The sequence below is a fragment of the Pseudophryne corroboree genome, chromosome 4, assembly GCF_028390025.1.
Source record: "Pseudophryne corroboree isolate aPseCor3 chromosome 4, aPseCor3.hap2, whole genome shotgun sequence".
Lineage (NCBI taxonomy): Eukaryota > Metazoa > Chordata > Amphibia > Anura > Myobatrachidae > Pseudophryne > Pseudophryne corroboree.
The window spans coordinates 75,803,649-75,819,427 of NC_086447.1; the positions used below are offsets into that span (position 1 = coordinate 75,803,649).

The window sequence follows — 15,779 nt, forward strand, 5'->3', positions numbered from 1 at the left end:
AAGAGGAACGCTGGCTGCATGTTGATCCTTATCAGTGTCTGGAGTTGGCATAGCATAGAAGGAGAGAGGTGGTCATGTGGCGGGTGTGACGGGTGGGCGGTGGCATCCTTGATTAACCCAGGCGTCTGGTCAGTAATGCAGTCCTGACAGGGTGCAGCGCAGAGGGGACAGTAATCAGCCTGCTCGGCGATCGCTGCATCAGGCATGTGAGATCGAGGTGCCAGACATTAGGGGGTGCCTGTGCGCACCAGGCACCCCCCCTGCGCACACCTATGTGTGGGAGACTATTCATCCCAGAAGGGGACAAAGATGACAAGTAGTTTCAAACTACAATTGGCTGTTAAATAAGCATTTGCAAGGGGTTCGGTATGATTTACCTATGGACACAATACCGGCAGTCATAATCCCGACAGCCATTGACCGACAGTCCAAATACTGACAATCATTATGCCGACATGTTCAAAATGCCGACATAGTCAGAATAAAGACATTTCAAAATACTGGCATGAGTTTTTATTTTATTTTTGTGTCAATGTGAACATATGTCGACATAGACACCATATAAGTGTGCTGCGTCCCCTCGCATGGCTCACTGCGCTTGCCATGCTTCGGGTACGGTGCCTCGCTGCACTCGGCACACTATTACATTCCCCTTCCAGGTCCACTGGGATGGTAAAGCATGAACAAGTCTGTTTTGGGGCAAAAATTCCTTAAAAACAAATGTCGGCATTTTGACGTGTCTGCATTTTAAATGTCGGTATTCTGACTATGTCGGCATTTTGGACATGCCGGTATAATGAATGTCAGTATTTTGACTGTGTCAGTATTTTGACTGTCGGTCAATGGCTGTCGGGATTATGACCGTCGGAATTGAGTCCATCTGTAAATCAAGTGCTACCCTGCGGTTTCGGTATAATTTACCTTCGGACACAATATTGACGGTCAAAATACAGATACAGTCAAAATACTGACATTCATTATGCCGACATGTTCAAAATGCCTACAGGCAAAAATTAATAAAAAACATATATCGGCATTTTGACACGTTTGTATTTTAAATGTCGGCATTTTGGACATACCGCCTACAGGGTAGGGGTAAATCGCTGTGCAGGGGTGCGATCAAATGTGCAGGAGAGCTGCACAAACAGAAGTTCTCTCCCAAAGATCCGAGGAGCGGAGGCTGGAACTGGGGGATAGCAGCAGCGGTCGGAAAGCAGGAGTGGGGCTGGTGAGTATTTATTTATTTTTATTAGCAGTTTTTCTGTGTAAGCGCCGCTACTAAGGGCACAGCAACAGGGGGCACAACTACTGAGGGCACAGCAACAGGGGAAAAAACTACAGGGGCACAACCACTGAGGGCACATCAACAGGGGGCAAAACTAAAGGAAGCACAGCTACTGGGAGCAAATCTACTGTGGGCAAAGCTACAGGGGGTACAACTCTACAGGGGGCACAACTCTATTGACAGCACAGCTACACGGTGCAAAACTACAGGGGGAAAATCTACTGGGGGCACAGCTACAGGGGGCACAAATACAGGGGGGCATAACTATGAAGCCACATCCCTATTTTTGATGCGTGCCTACGCCATGCACTAATCCTGTTTTATCTATCATGGTGGGTGTGGGGCGCCAAAGGAAACTTTCGCCCTGCACGCCACAAGGTCTAGAACTGGCCCTGCAACTGACGGAACAGTAACAAGCCATCCAAGTGTACATATTGGTGCATGAGATAGGGAAAGGGGACATGTTACCTTAGTCCAGCACAGTGGAGAATACTCTGTTTTATGCAAGCTGCTGAAACTATTTGAAGTGAGTTCACACTGCAAGTAAATTTCCATAATTAAACTACTGAAAAAGAAATGAATGGAAGAGATTCTGCTAAGTACAGTATGTTGGACTTGTGGATCAAGTTCTTTTTTCATTTAACCAGGATAGAAGGATTTGCATATCTTGCCACTCGGTCATTAACTTTTACCAACCATGCTTGATACTATTTTTAAGTCCTATGTAACATCTTTCTTCTCTTACAAAGATCACTTTGTAAGCATGTTGTCAGATCAGGTGGCACATGATACAACAAAGTCTCCTGCTTCAGCTTTTCCTGCTCCAATTGCTGCTGCCATGAAAAAAACTGACCTTTTCCAAGAGACCCACTGGTAGTGAAGATGATGGTGATGAGTCAACTCAGTGTACTGGAGTTAAACAAGATTATGACATCTGGTCAGGCTTTAAAGAATTGCACACAATTATGGACCACTCTATCAAAGTTACTCAATTACAGTAAGCATCAATAGGATGGTGGAGGATTATTTTAATGACAATGTACAAATTAGCATTTCACACAGTCCCTTTGAATACTGGGAGGAAAAAAGGCAATTTGGAGCCTCTTGTACAATATCGCTTTGGTGTACTTAAGCTGCCCACCATCCAATATGTAATCAGAAAGAGTTTTTTGCACAGCCGTCAACCTTGTGAGCAATCGGTGGAGGAGGCTATTACAAAGGACTATTTAATCATGCACCACTTTCCTTTTCAATATGTATTTTAGGAACATTGTCTCATAAGCTTGATCTCTTGTATTGTTCTTACTCCTGATGCATGTGAACGCTGAAAGGACCAGATTGATTTTGCATTACAATGTAATAATTTAGATATCAAACCTCACATTAGGATTCTTGTTTTTTTTTTTTTTATATAATTTGTTCCATACCTTTCTTTTTTTTTTTTTAAATATATTTTATTCATAAAAATCAAAATACATAAATCAAAATAACATTTTAGTGAATCAGATTTAATGAATAATAATTTGGCAAACTAATCTCACATCCGGGTGCTTTTTTTATAAATCATTTGTTACACATCTCTCATTTTTCCATTTTTAATCAATCAGTTTTTTACTTGCCTTCCACTGCATAATACACCTTCATTTCCCTGTACTGCCCTCGGGCCTCTGATCTAGTTCTTGATTAATGAAAACATTCTATGGGGGTCATATAATTTATTAAACTGCTATCCTGCCTGCCACTGCTGTACCACAATGTTTCATAGATGTGCTACTGTACTGCCACTGCTGTGTCACTTTGTTTAGCCAGCCAGCTCACTGAAGCCTTTGGCCAATATTGGTGATCAATATTGTGAGCTGACCAATATTAACTGGAAATGTAATGTTATTGATGTTAATAATACTGTTGGAACAAAAATAGGTCCACATTACATGATTTTAGCTGTTTTTATCAATTTTCAAGAAATCTAAAACCAAAATTAAATTCTAATCCAAATAAGAACACCTGAAGGTGGTTTTGCCAAAACCAAAAAAAACAACAACAAAACACTGAGGGTGGTTTAGGCAAAACCAAAACATGAGGGTCAGCACACACTTAAATATATATTTTTTTTAAACTTGTCTTTTTCCATTTCTAGGAAAGCCCTTTAACAACATGACCATCATGAATGCTGCTGTAGCCAATATAATTGTGTCCATACTACTCAGCCGTAGATTTGAATATGATGATCCAACCCTACTGCAGCTCATGAGATCGGTTAATGAAAATGTCAAACTCCTGGGAAGTCCTACGGTCCGAGTAAGTTATTATTATATCGCTGTTTCAATTAATTATTTTTTTTAACTTCATTTTTATTTCTACTTTCTTGTGACAAATAATCTCTCCGTTCAAAGCCTATTCATTAAAATAACTCGGAAATCTGCCAAATTCCCTTAATTGTTGAAAAAACTAAAACTAGACAGTTATTTCAGGAGCCGCTTGACCAACTCAAATCTTATCTTATAAAGATTCATTTATTCATTTTTACAGTAAAACATAAAAAATTAATCAACATGTATAAAGATTATAGCAAACATTATTACTAAATACAGCATTGTAGGGCTTGGTTCAGAGGACACAGTGCTGATGTATGCACATATTTTTTTTTGTTGCTTCTACGCATGTGTGAAAAGTCTGGGAAAGCCTTAATGAGAGGAATAGTGCTACAGTAGTAGTAGAATACAAGGGTAGCATGCCTTTCACATGGGGGCTTATAGTCTATGAAGGAGAGGGTAACTAGGAGGGTGAACTGGGAAAGCAGTTAGGTGGACTCACAGAGGTACTGAGTAGTGAGGACTAAGAAACTTGTATGTAGGTTCTGAGATTAGAGAGTCCATTTGAAGACGTGGAGGCTGGCCAAAACTCAGAGGGAGGGATGGAGTTCCAGAGCAGTAGTGTAGGAGGTTTGTTATTTTTTTGTTCTTACTTCACTTCTATTCCCAGAATGTGCACCTCTCTATAGCCGCAGTGTGGTTGGGGTGGCACCCTTGGGAGAGGCTGGTGCAAGTTTTTATTTTTATATGGGCCTGGTGGTTATGTGTGCCCCACAGATTCCTCCAGTGATTGTCCTTTGCTGGCTGTTTCCCACCCCCCTCCTCCCGCTGACCGCATGGTATTTGTGTGTGTCCTGGCATCTGCATAGACCCCTGCAGGGAACAGTGGGCAGAAGTACAGGCGTCAGCTGGCAGCGGGTGGATGTCCTGTTGACGGCTGGTAGAAGGCAGACATGCTTTTGACGTGACTGCCCTATGCGCCTGCCCCCTTGTTAGGTGTCAGAGGCATAAAAAAGATGCTGCCACTCACAGAAGGTTTATGGAGCTGCTTCTGGCTTTCCTCTCACTGAAGACAGCTAGCTGTGTTTCCACACTCGAGGTACAGTAAGTCCCAGGGTACTTTATTCCTGCAGTGGTTAGTTAGTGAGTATTGTAATAGTGAACATTTTATTCTGCAGTGTGTCTCCTGATATGGGAGCTAGGAAGAAAACTTGAAAGAAGAAGCATCTTTCTAAAATATGTGTGGCATATGATAGACCTTTCTCTGGAAACCAGGATACAAGATTTTGTAGTGAACGTGAGGGAAACTACACCGGCTGTTATTCAGTCTAATCAGTTGCAGGATTTCATGGACAGGATGAAAAAGTAATTTGTTACTAAATAAGAATTTATGGAATTGCAGAGCTCTAACAGCTCTAGATCACAAACTAGTTTGGATTTTGATGCTGGTTCAAAAACATCAGAATTTAATTTTGAAGATGAAATAGAAACTATTTCCAGTGAAGAATCTGGTGAAGTCCATGATGATACATGAATGTTTAATCTGGATTTTGTGTATAGCATGCTGAAGAATATATTAAAATTTATGAATTATAAAGACACTGGGAAAAAATTAGAGATGAGCGGGTTCGGTTCCCTGAGAACCGAGCCCTACCGGACTTCACTACCGGGTACCGGATCCAAGTCAGGCTCGGGTTTTCCCGCCTGACTCGGAAACCAGAACGAGGCAAAACGTCATCATCCCACTTTCAGATTCTCGCGGGGTTTGGATTCCATATAAGGAGCCGTGCATCACCGCCATTTTCACTCCGGCATTGGAGAGTGTAGAGAGAGGACGTGTCTCCGTACTCAGTGTCCTGCATCAGTACAGTGGTAGTGTCTTGTGCTGCATCAATCCAGTCACAGTGGTTGTGTACACTGCTGTCATTTGTCCAGTGCTGCTGTATAAGTTCCTTACAGTGTTGCTGTGTTGTGCTGCATCAGTCCAGTGGTGGTGTCTTGTGCTGCATCAGTTCAGTCTCAGTTGTAGTGTCCTCTGCTGCCATATGTCCAGTGCTGCTGTATAAATCCAGTCCAGTGGTGCTGTGTTGTCCTGCATCATTACAGTGGTAGTGTCTTGTGCTACATCAGTCCAGTCACAGTGGTGGTGTCCTCTGCTGCCATATGTCCAGTGCTGCTGTATAAGTCAAGTCCATTGCAGTGGTGCTGTGTTATCCTGCATCAGTCCAGAGGTGGTGTCCCTGTGCTTCTGTATATGTCCAGTGGTATTGTCATATATATGTCCAGTAATACTGCCATATATGTCCAGTAATACTGCCATATATGTCCAGCGGTATTGCGGTATAAATTCAGTGATACTGCCGTATAATTCCAGTGGTACTGGCATATAATTCCAGCAGTACTGGCGTACAAATCCAGTCCAGTGATACTGCCGTATATATGTCCAGTGATACTGCCGTATATGTCCAGCATTACTGCCGTATAAATCCAGTGGTACTTGCGTATAATTCCAGCGGTACTGGCGTGTACATCCAGTCCAGGGATACTGCCATATATGTCCAGTGGAAGTAACAGACGTATAATTCCAGCTGTACTGCCGTATAATTCTAGTGATACTGTTGTATAATTCCAGTGGTACTGGCGTATAATTCCAACGGTACTGGTGTATAAATCCAGTCCAGAGATACTGTCATATATGTCCATTGGTATGGCCATATAATTCCAGTGATCCTGCCGTATAAGTCCAGTGGTCATGCCGTATAAATCCAGCGGTACTGGCGTACAAATCCAGTCCAGTGATACTGCCGTATATATGTCCAGTGATACTGCCGTATATGTCCAGCATTACTGCCGTATAAATCCAGTGGTACTTGCGTATAATTCCAGCGGTACTGACGTGTAAATCCAGTCCAGGGATACTGCCGTATATGTCCAGTGGAAGTAACAGATGTATAATTCCAGTTGTACTGCTGTATAATTCTAGTGATACTGTTGTATAATTCCAGTGGTACTGGCGTATAATTCCAACGGTACTGGTGTATAAATCCAGTACAGTGATACTGTCATATATGTCCATTGGTATGGCCATATAATTTCAGTGATACTGCCGTATAAGTCCAGTGGTCATGCCATATAAATCCAGTTGTACTGACGTATAAATCCAGTCCAGTGATACTGCCGTATATGTCCAGTGGTACTGCCGTATAACTCCAGTGACACTGCAGTATATTTCCAGTGGTACTGGCATATAATTCCAGTGGTACTGGCGTATATATCCAGTCCAGTGATACTGCCATATAATTCCAGTGATACTGCCGTATATGTCCAGTGGTCATGCCATATAAATCCTGTGGTACTGGCATATAATTCCTGCGGTACTGGCGTATAAATCCAGTCCAGTGGTACTGCCGTATATGTCCAGTGGTACAGATGTATAATTCCAGTTGTACTGCCGTATAATTCTAGTGATACTGCTGTATATGTCCAGTGGTACTGTCGTATAATTCGACCGGTCCTGGTGTATAAATCCAGTCCAGTGATACTGCCGTATATGTCCAGTGGTACGGCCATATAATTCCAGTGATACTGCCGTATAAGTCCAGTGGTCATGCCATATAAATCCAGTTGTACTGGCGTATAAATCCAGTCCAGTGGTACTGCCGTATAATTCCAGTGATACTGCTGTATATTTCCAGTGGTACTGCCATATAATTCCAGTGGTACTGGCGTATAAATCCAGTCCAGTGATACTGCCATATAATTCCAGTGATATTGCCGTATATATGTCCAGTGGTCATGCCATATAAATCCTGTGGTACTGGCATACAAATCCAGTCCAGTGATACTGCCGTATAAGTCAAGTGGTACTGCCTTATAAATCCAGTGGTACTGCCGTATATATCCAGTGGTACTGCCATATAAATCCAGTGATACTGCCGTATATGTTCAGTGGTACTGCTATATAATTCCAGTGGTACTGCCGTACAATTCCAGTGGCACTGGCATATAAATCTAGTGATGCTGCCATATATATCCAATCCAGTGTTACTTCCGTATAAATCCAGTGGTACTGCCATATAATTCCAGTGATACTGCCGGATAATTCCAGTGATCCTGCAGTATAATTCCAACGGTACTGGCATATAAATCCAGTGATACTGATGTATAAATTCAGTCCAATGGTACTGCCATATAAGTCCAGTGGTACTGCCGTATAAATCCAGTGGTATTGCCGTATAAATCCAGTCCAGTGATACTGCCGTATAAATCCAGTGGTACTGCCATATAATTCCAGTGAATATAATTAAAAATAAAAATAAACATAATATTATGAATAAGAATATAAATAGTTCATCAATAAATCTTTATTCAAATGCAAGTATAATTATTTACATAATTTAAGGACAACTTTTCTTGGTGTCCGATTACTAGAATTCGACTTGTGTAACCACACTCAATTGAGTGTTCTGCTTGCTCCTCGATACACCCGTGTCGCACTGATGTTTTGTGAATATGTATAACGAAAGTTTTCCAGCTTATGATAAATTACAACATAATGCACTTTTGGGTAGAGTTTTCCTTTATCCAAACTTGCGGTCGTCTAGCAACTGATTCAGTTTACACTTTGATAGGTTCAAATGAACGGAGGTCTAATGGACAGCACTACGTATAGGTAGCTTAGCAACCGATTCAATACAACAAGTCCGACCACGTGACCGGAAACCCTATGCGTTCCAACTAGTATTTCACTTCCTGATAAACGAAGAGCTTAACAAACTCTTTTGGGTAGAGTTTTGTTTTATCTAAACTTGCGGTCGTCTAGTAACTGACTTAGTTTATACTTTGACAGATTTAAATGAACGGAGATTTAATGGACAGCACTACGCATAGGTTGCTTAGCAACCGACTCAATACAATAGGTTTTAAAACACTGATAAGCAATGCACGGTTAGAAATGACGGAGCGGGTCACGTGATCGACGTCAGTCTGATCACGTGAGTCTGACTTCTTCACTATATAACTTTATCAACCTAAATTGTCTACCAGTCACGTGACCGGCTAAGTCCGACCACGTGACATGTTTTCTTAAATTAGATCCTGCGCATCGCCATATATAGAACCATTTCAGTGTGAGCGTGTCACGTGGCCGGCACAAGTCCGATCACGTGACCGGAAAACCCTATGCGTTCCAACTAGTATTTCACTTCCTGATAAACGAAGGGCTAACTTACAGAACATGTGACATAGACACATGACTCATAAACAACTCCATATTGGCCATTCAAAATCACATGACCGGAATTCCTGCATTCAATACAATAAACTAACCAGTTATTTCTCGTTTCCAACCTCGTTTTTTACAATTAAACAACTAGAATGATGTCTCATAATAATATTAAATATCAGATTGAATTTTTGCACTATTTTTAGCAATAAGTTTAGATTAACAATTAAACATCAGCTGTCTCTAATGATGACATCACTTCCCCTATAAAAGGGTGATCAGTCTCAATGCCACATTACCTTTGACAAAGCTGCCTGGAGCAGCGAAACGCGTTAGGCAAGGACTTGAGCAGACACACGCTGACCAGCACCTCCATCACGCCACCTTCTACAGTCAGGACCTCTGTGTACATTCTCCTCTCCGTGAACCAGGATCCATATGGGCATTGCCACTGCCTACGACATCTAAAGGACCCATTTAAAGGAACACGGAGCCCCAAGTCAACTGTGAACCAGGACCCTAATTATATCACCGTTGCCATACGGATTGACATCAAAACGGGACCCATTCTAAACGGAACACAGACTTGGTAAATACATCCAGTAGGATGAACTTGTCACTACTTGGTCCAATATTATGACTGTGCTTTTATTGGTGTGTGCCTAAATTAATTGATTGTCAGCAAAAATACACTCTCAAGTCCACCTGTAGTCATATAAGAGACGTATAGTTTTTTATAGTTTTTTTCATTTTATTAAAATATTTGTATTTTTATTCCATAAAAATCTGTTTTATTATACATATCAAAAATATACATTTATAGACATTACTGTGTCAAACAGCGCTGTATATCTTTCTTTCCTTCCATAATTCCAACGGTACTGGCATATAAATCCAGTGATACTGATGTATAAATTCAGTCCAATGGTACTGCCATATAAGTCCAGTGGTACTGCCGTATAAATCCAGTGGTATTGCCGTATAAATCCAGTCCAGTGATACTGCCGTATAAATCCAGTGGTACTGCCATATAATTCCAGTGATACTGCCATATAATTCCAGTGATCCTGCCATATAATTCCAGTGGTACTGGCGTATAAGTCCAGTGATACTGCCGTATAATTCCGGTGGTACTGCTGTATAAGCCCAGTCCAGTGGTGCTGCCATATAAATTCAGTGGTGCTGTCCTGTGCTGTATATTATTTACTTCAAATAAAGGGATTATTAATATTTAATCCAAATAAATTTTACAGGGTTTGTCCTGTGTGGTGTAGGGGTACGCTCTCCTGTACCGCATATAGTGGGTCATTCCGAGTTGATCGCTCGCTAGCTACATTTAGCAGCCATACAAACACACAGTCCCCGCCCACGGGGGAGTGTATTTTCACTTTGCCTGTGCAACCGTGCTCTGCAAAAACAGTTTGTGCAGTTTCTGAGTAGTGCTGGACTTACTCAGCCCTTGTGATCACTTCAGTCTTTTTGGTGCCAGAATTGACGTCAGACATCCACCCTCCAAATACCCGGACATGCCTGCGTTTTCCCTACCACTCCCAGAAAACGGTCAGTTGACACCCATAAATGCCCTCTTTCAATCTCCTTGCGATCGGCTGTGTGAATGGATTCTTCGTTAAATCCATCACTCAGCAACAATCCACTTTGTACCCGTATGATACACGTGCGCATTGCGGGGCTTACGCATGCGCAGTATAAACCTGATCGCTGCTCTGCGAAAATCAGCAGCGAGCAATCAACTCGGAATGACCCTCATTGTTATACAAATCCAGAAAAATAATGGAGAACAAAAATTTGGAGGATAACATAGGGAAAGATCAAGAACCACTTCCTCCTAGTAGTAAAGCTGCTGCCACTAGTCATGACATACAGTAGATGATGATATGCCATCAATGTCGTCTGCCAAGGCCGATGCCCAATGTGATAGTAGAGGGCATGTAAAATCCAAAGTCCAGTCCAGTGCTGTCTTGTGCTGCCATAAGTCCAGTGGTGGTGTGGTGTGCTGTGCTGTATATTATTTACTCCAAATGAAAGGCTTATATTACTTATTTTACTATCCAAATAATTTTTACAGGGTTTGCCTTGTGTGGTGTAGGGGTACGCTCACCTGTGCGGCTTATTATTATAATAGCTCCAAATAAAAGGGTTTTTATTATCCAAATTAATTTTACAGGCTTTGCCGTGTGTGTGTGGTTTAGGGTTACGCTCTCCTGTGCCACCAATATTGTGCGTGTATTACATCTGGGCAAATTCCAGCACGTCCCATGTTGTTTGTGCCGCACACTTGTGTCACTTAGCTTAGTCATACAGCTACCTCATTGCACCTCTTTTTCTTCTTTGCATTGTGTGCTGTTTGGGGACTAGTTTTTTTAAGTGCCATCCTGTCTGCAACTGCAGTGCCACTCCTAGATGGGCCAGGTGTTTGTGCCGCACACTTGTGTCACTTAGCTTAGCCATACAACTACCTCATTGCACCTCTTTTACTTCTTTGTATGAAATGCTGTTTGGGGACTTTCTTTTTTTTTTAAGTGCCATCCTGTCTGCCCCTGCAGTGTGACTCCTAGATGGGCCAGGTGTTTGTGCCGCACACTTGTGTCGCTTAGCTTAGTCATACAACTACCTCATTGCACCCTTTTTCTTCTTTGCATGATGTGCTGTTTGGGGCCTATTTTTTAACTCTGCCAGCCTGTCTGCCATTGCAGTGCCACTCCTAGGGTGGCAGGGCCACTCCTAGGGTGGCAGATGGGCCAGGTGTTTGTACCACACACTTGTGTCGCTTAGCTTAGTCATACAGCTACCTCGTGCAACTTTTAGGCCTAAATACAATATTGTGAGGTGTTCATAATAGACTGTAAATGAGTGGAAATTAATGTCATTGAGGTTAATAATACCGTAGGAACAAAATTACCCCCAAATTCTGTGAATTTAGCTGTTTTTGTTTTTTTCAAAAATCATCCAGACCCTAAACCAAAACCAAAACACGAAAAGATGGTTTTGGAAAAACCAATCCAGATCCAAAACATGAGGATGGAACCAGAACCAAAACCAAAACAAGAAAAGTGCCCGCCACACATCTCTAGAAAAAATTTGATAATCAAGACCTACTGTTTGAAGATAAGTCTAGGAAAAACAGATATTTCTTGGTGCATAAAGTAAAGAAAGAAATCATGTCTAAAGAATGGCAGAATTTGGAAAAGTGTATGGGTAATATGAAGAGAATTGATTATATGTGTACGGTTAATGATAAGTAGCTATCCCAAGAATTGATGCTACAGTAGCATAAGTTGTATCAAAAACAACCATTCTTCTCAAGGGTGAAGCTATTTTGAGAGAGAGTATGGATAAAAGAATTGAGAGCTCTTTGAAGAAGTTGCATAGCTCAACAGCTATTTCATAAAAGTCTGGTGTTTCATAGCTTCAGTATCAAGGAAAATCTCAAGGCATTATTTGCAGAGAAGTCTGGGAATTATTCAGAAGGCTTTAGAGTACCTGTGAGAAGCTTCAGGTGATGTTTTAAACTTTTCAGAGAAGTCTATGTCTACAGGTATAATGGCAAGAAGAGCTCTGTGGCTATGTGCATAGGTGGACATATGTGCTCTCCAAGAACCGGATGGTTTCCTTAGCATATGAAAGCTTCCTGCTGTTTGGTAATATGTTTGATGCAATAATACAAGAGATGACAGAAGGAAAGTCAGCAAGACTACCTCAGGATAGACTTAACAGGTATTTTGTGGCGTCTTCCAGACAACAGTTTAAAGAAGCTTGAAGTTGTAGGCCAGGACATCAATATAGTGGCAGATTTTCAACAGGGATGACAAGGCAGTCTTTTAACCAATCCTTCAAGAGAGGCAATAGATAACAATGACTACTACAGATTCCCTGCATTAGTACCAGTAGGGGGCAGACATTTAAAATTTGCCAAGCAATGGGAAGATTCAGTTCAAGACAGATGAGTTCTGGATACAGTGTTTCAAGGAGCTCATATAGAATTTTCAGAAATCCCAAGACTGGAAAAATTTGTGGAATTGGAAGTTCCAGTGATAACTTCAGAAATCAAGGCAATAGACATTAGCAGAAAGAGTGGTTTTTATTCCTGACTACTTCTGGTAGAAAAGTTTACAGGAGGAGCCACAGAGAACTGAACAAATTTGTGAAGACCAAGAAATTTCATATGGAAACCCAAAAGGTGGGTACACACTAATAGATATATCTGCAGATCAATTGATCTGCAGATATATCTATGGACGGATCGGGCAGTGTGCTGTACATAGACACTGCCCGATCCGTTGGGGACTGAAGTCATGAACTGGGTGGGCGTGTACACACGCCCGCCCAGTTCAGCTGTCAATCAATGCCGGCCGCCGCAGCACGTGTACGGGCGGTCGAACGACGATATGTCTGTGAACGACGGAGTTCACAGACGTATTGGCCGTACACACTGGCCGACGGTCCCGTGATATATCGGCCGTTCAAGAGAACGGCCGATATATCGACCAGTGTGTACGGGCCTTAAGATCCATTTTAGAAGGTATAAAGAGAGAAGAATTTGTTGGCTTCAATGTACTTAAATGATACATACTAATTCTGAAAATATCTGAGGTTCTGAATCCTAGGAAAGCATTTCCAGTTCACGTCTCCCATTTGGCAACAACAACAATAACATTTCTTCAGTCTCTTGGTTAGCTAATAAACAGGGAGAGAAGCGAGTTGAATACTGTATAATGGATGCAATTTCTGGGCGCACAGATTGACACTCTGCAATTCAAGGTTACGTTATCGAAGGAAAGATGCAGGAAAATCCAAGAACTGGCCACATTGGTACAAGCATGCAGTAAAGTGACATCATGCCTAGGATAGTGTCATCCATTATAGACATTATTCCTTGGGCAAAGTGGAGAATGAGAAAATTGCAGACGAACTTGCTGAAGTACAGCCAAAAGGGGACTCCTTTGTGTTACCAAGTAAGTCTGGATCAAACCACAAGAAAGTCTCTCTCCTGGTAAGCAAGCACAGAACAGATTGACAGAGCTATATTGCCATAACTACAGTGGTTGTTACTACTACCAATGCAAGTTCCACAGGATTGGGTCCACATTTAATGCAACAAAATCAGAAGGGAATCTGGTCTTCACAAGTGTTGATGTGTTCATCCAATCAGGATGAGAAATGAGGGCTGTTTGGAGAGCAATACATTTTCTGAACCAACAGTCAGGAAAGCATCTTAAAGTTTTCTCAGAAAATGATGCTGTAGTGGCATATTTGAATCACCAGGTTGGCACAAAGAGCTGGGTTCTGCTGAAGAAAGTGACAAGTATTATGGAAGGGGCCGAGCAGCGTTTGCATTCTCTATCGGCCTGCATGTGTTTCAAAGGATAGTAAGATTTGGTCATCCAGAAATAGACTTGATGGCGACTCATCTCAAAACAAAGGTACCTCTTTTCTTCTCCTGATATCATCTGCCACTGGGAGCCAATTAATTCTACCAGTACATTTCTGGATTGTGGGAGGAATCTAAAGTACCTAGAGGAAACTCATGCAAACACGGGGAGAATATACAAGCTTTACACAGTCAGAACCATTGTGGGAATTAAACCCATGACTTCAACAGTGTGGGGCAGTTATGCTAACCATTACACCATCCATGCAGGAAGAATAGAGGTGAAAGTGGTAAAATAGAATGTGGAACGAACTATAGGTTGGAGCAAGAGAGTGCCATGATTTGGAAACTAGCAGAAAGACAAGAGCAAATGGGAGCAGCAGAATGCAGGGATGATGGGTGATGCAACAGCATTCAATAAGACAGGCCCTACCGCATGGCCATATAGGCTGTGCCTTCAAGCTTATGCATTTTTTTTCCCACAGTGATACATAAATGTTTTTTTAACAATTTTTTTTAAAATCTCTGTAAAACAATACAGTACTTCTGCTTCTTGCAGGACTTCTCAGGGGTGGTCTTCAGTATGCCGACTATCGGGATCCCGGCGCACAGTATACCGGCGCCGGGATCCCGACAGCCGGCATACCGACACTTTTTCTCACTCGTGGGGGTTCACGACCCCCCTGGAGAGAGAATAAAATAGCATGGCGCACGTAGCGAGCCACTGTGCCCGCAGCGAGCCCGAAAGGGGCTCATTTGCGCTTGCCACGCTGTCGGTATAAAGGCAGTCGGGCTTCCGGCGCCGGTATGCTTGTCGCCGGGAGCCTGGCCGCCGGCATACCATACTACACCTCTTCACAGTCCTACAAGCACATCATCCAGCAGACAGGGGTGATACTAAGGTTTTCCCATGACTCACTGCTGGCTGGTAGGTGGTGGCAGACAGCCCAGGCTGGTGGGAGTTCACCCGCCCCCCACCCCAGGAGTGACTATAGCTGGGGGATACACAGCTTTCCTGATCTACCTGAACCCAGGCTGCAGGAATATTGTCTTCCTGCAGCTGCAGGTGAGTGATCCTTTTAGGATCTCCCCCTGCTGAAGCTTGAATGGAAGATTCGCATATGCAGCAACATATAGTGTTCTTGCTGCAAGGGTAGTTTATAGTGTGACAGTGACATGATGATGGCAAAATTATTTTTTATTTTAACTAATTTTTTTTGTGTTTTAATAACTTAGATTATAATGTTAGACTGTTTCTATGATATGAGAATAAAGTAAAAGTTAAATGTAACTTTCAGATTTGTATTAAACGACATTCTTCTTTTAAAGCTGTATAACAGTTTCCCAGCTGTGATGGACAGGCTGCCGGGTGTTCATAGGATAATGTTTGAGAACACTAGAAAGATTCTGAACTTTATCAGAGCGACATTTATGAAACAGAAGGAAGAACTGGATGTGAATGACCAGAGGAATCTGATTGATGTGTTCCTGGCTAAGCAGCTGGAGGTATAACTTCATCATTTCATTTATACCCCTTTCAGACCACCAGCTATGAACACGGCAGTGACG

At 42.2% G+C, this 15,779-nt stretch overlaps 1 protein-coding gene across 3 annotated transcripts in view; it reads left to right on the forward strand.

Annotated features, from left to right (window-relative positions):
* LOC134908914 (cytochrome P450 2K6-like) overlaps window positions 1-15,779 on the forward strand; it is a 60,221-nt gene that overhangs the window by 20,304 nt on the left and 24,138 nt on the right. For all 3 annotated transcript variants that reach the window (XM_063915151.1, XM_063915152.1, XM_063915153.1), the window contains 2 exons: window positions 3,423-3,583; window positions 15,540-15,716. In XM_063915151.1, the coding sequence (XP_063771221.1) occupies window positions 3,423-3,583; window positions 15,540-15,716 (338 nt within the window). The remainder of the gene's footprint in view (window positions 1-3,422; window positions 3,584-15,539; window positions 15,717-15,779) is intronic.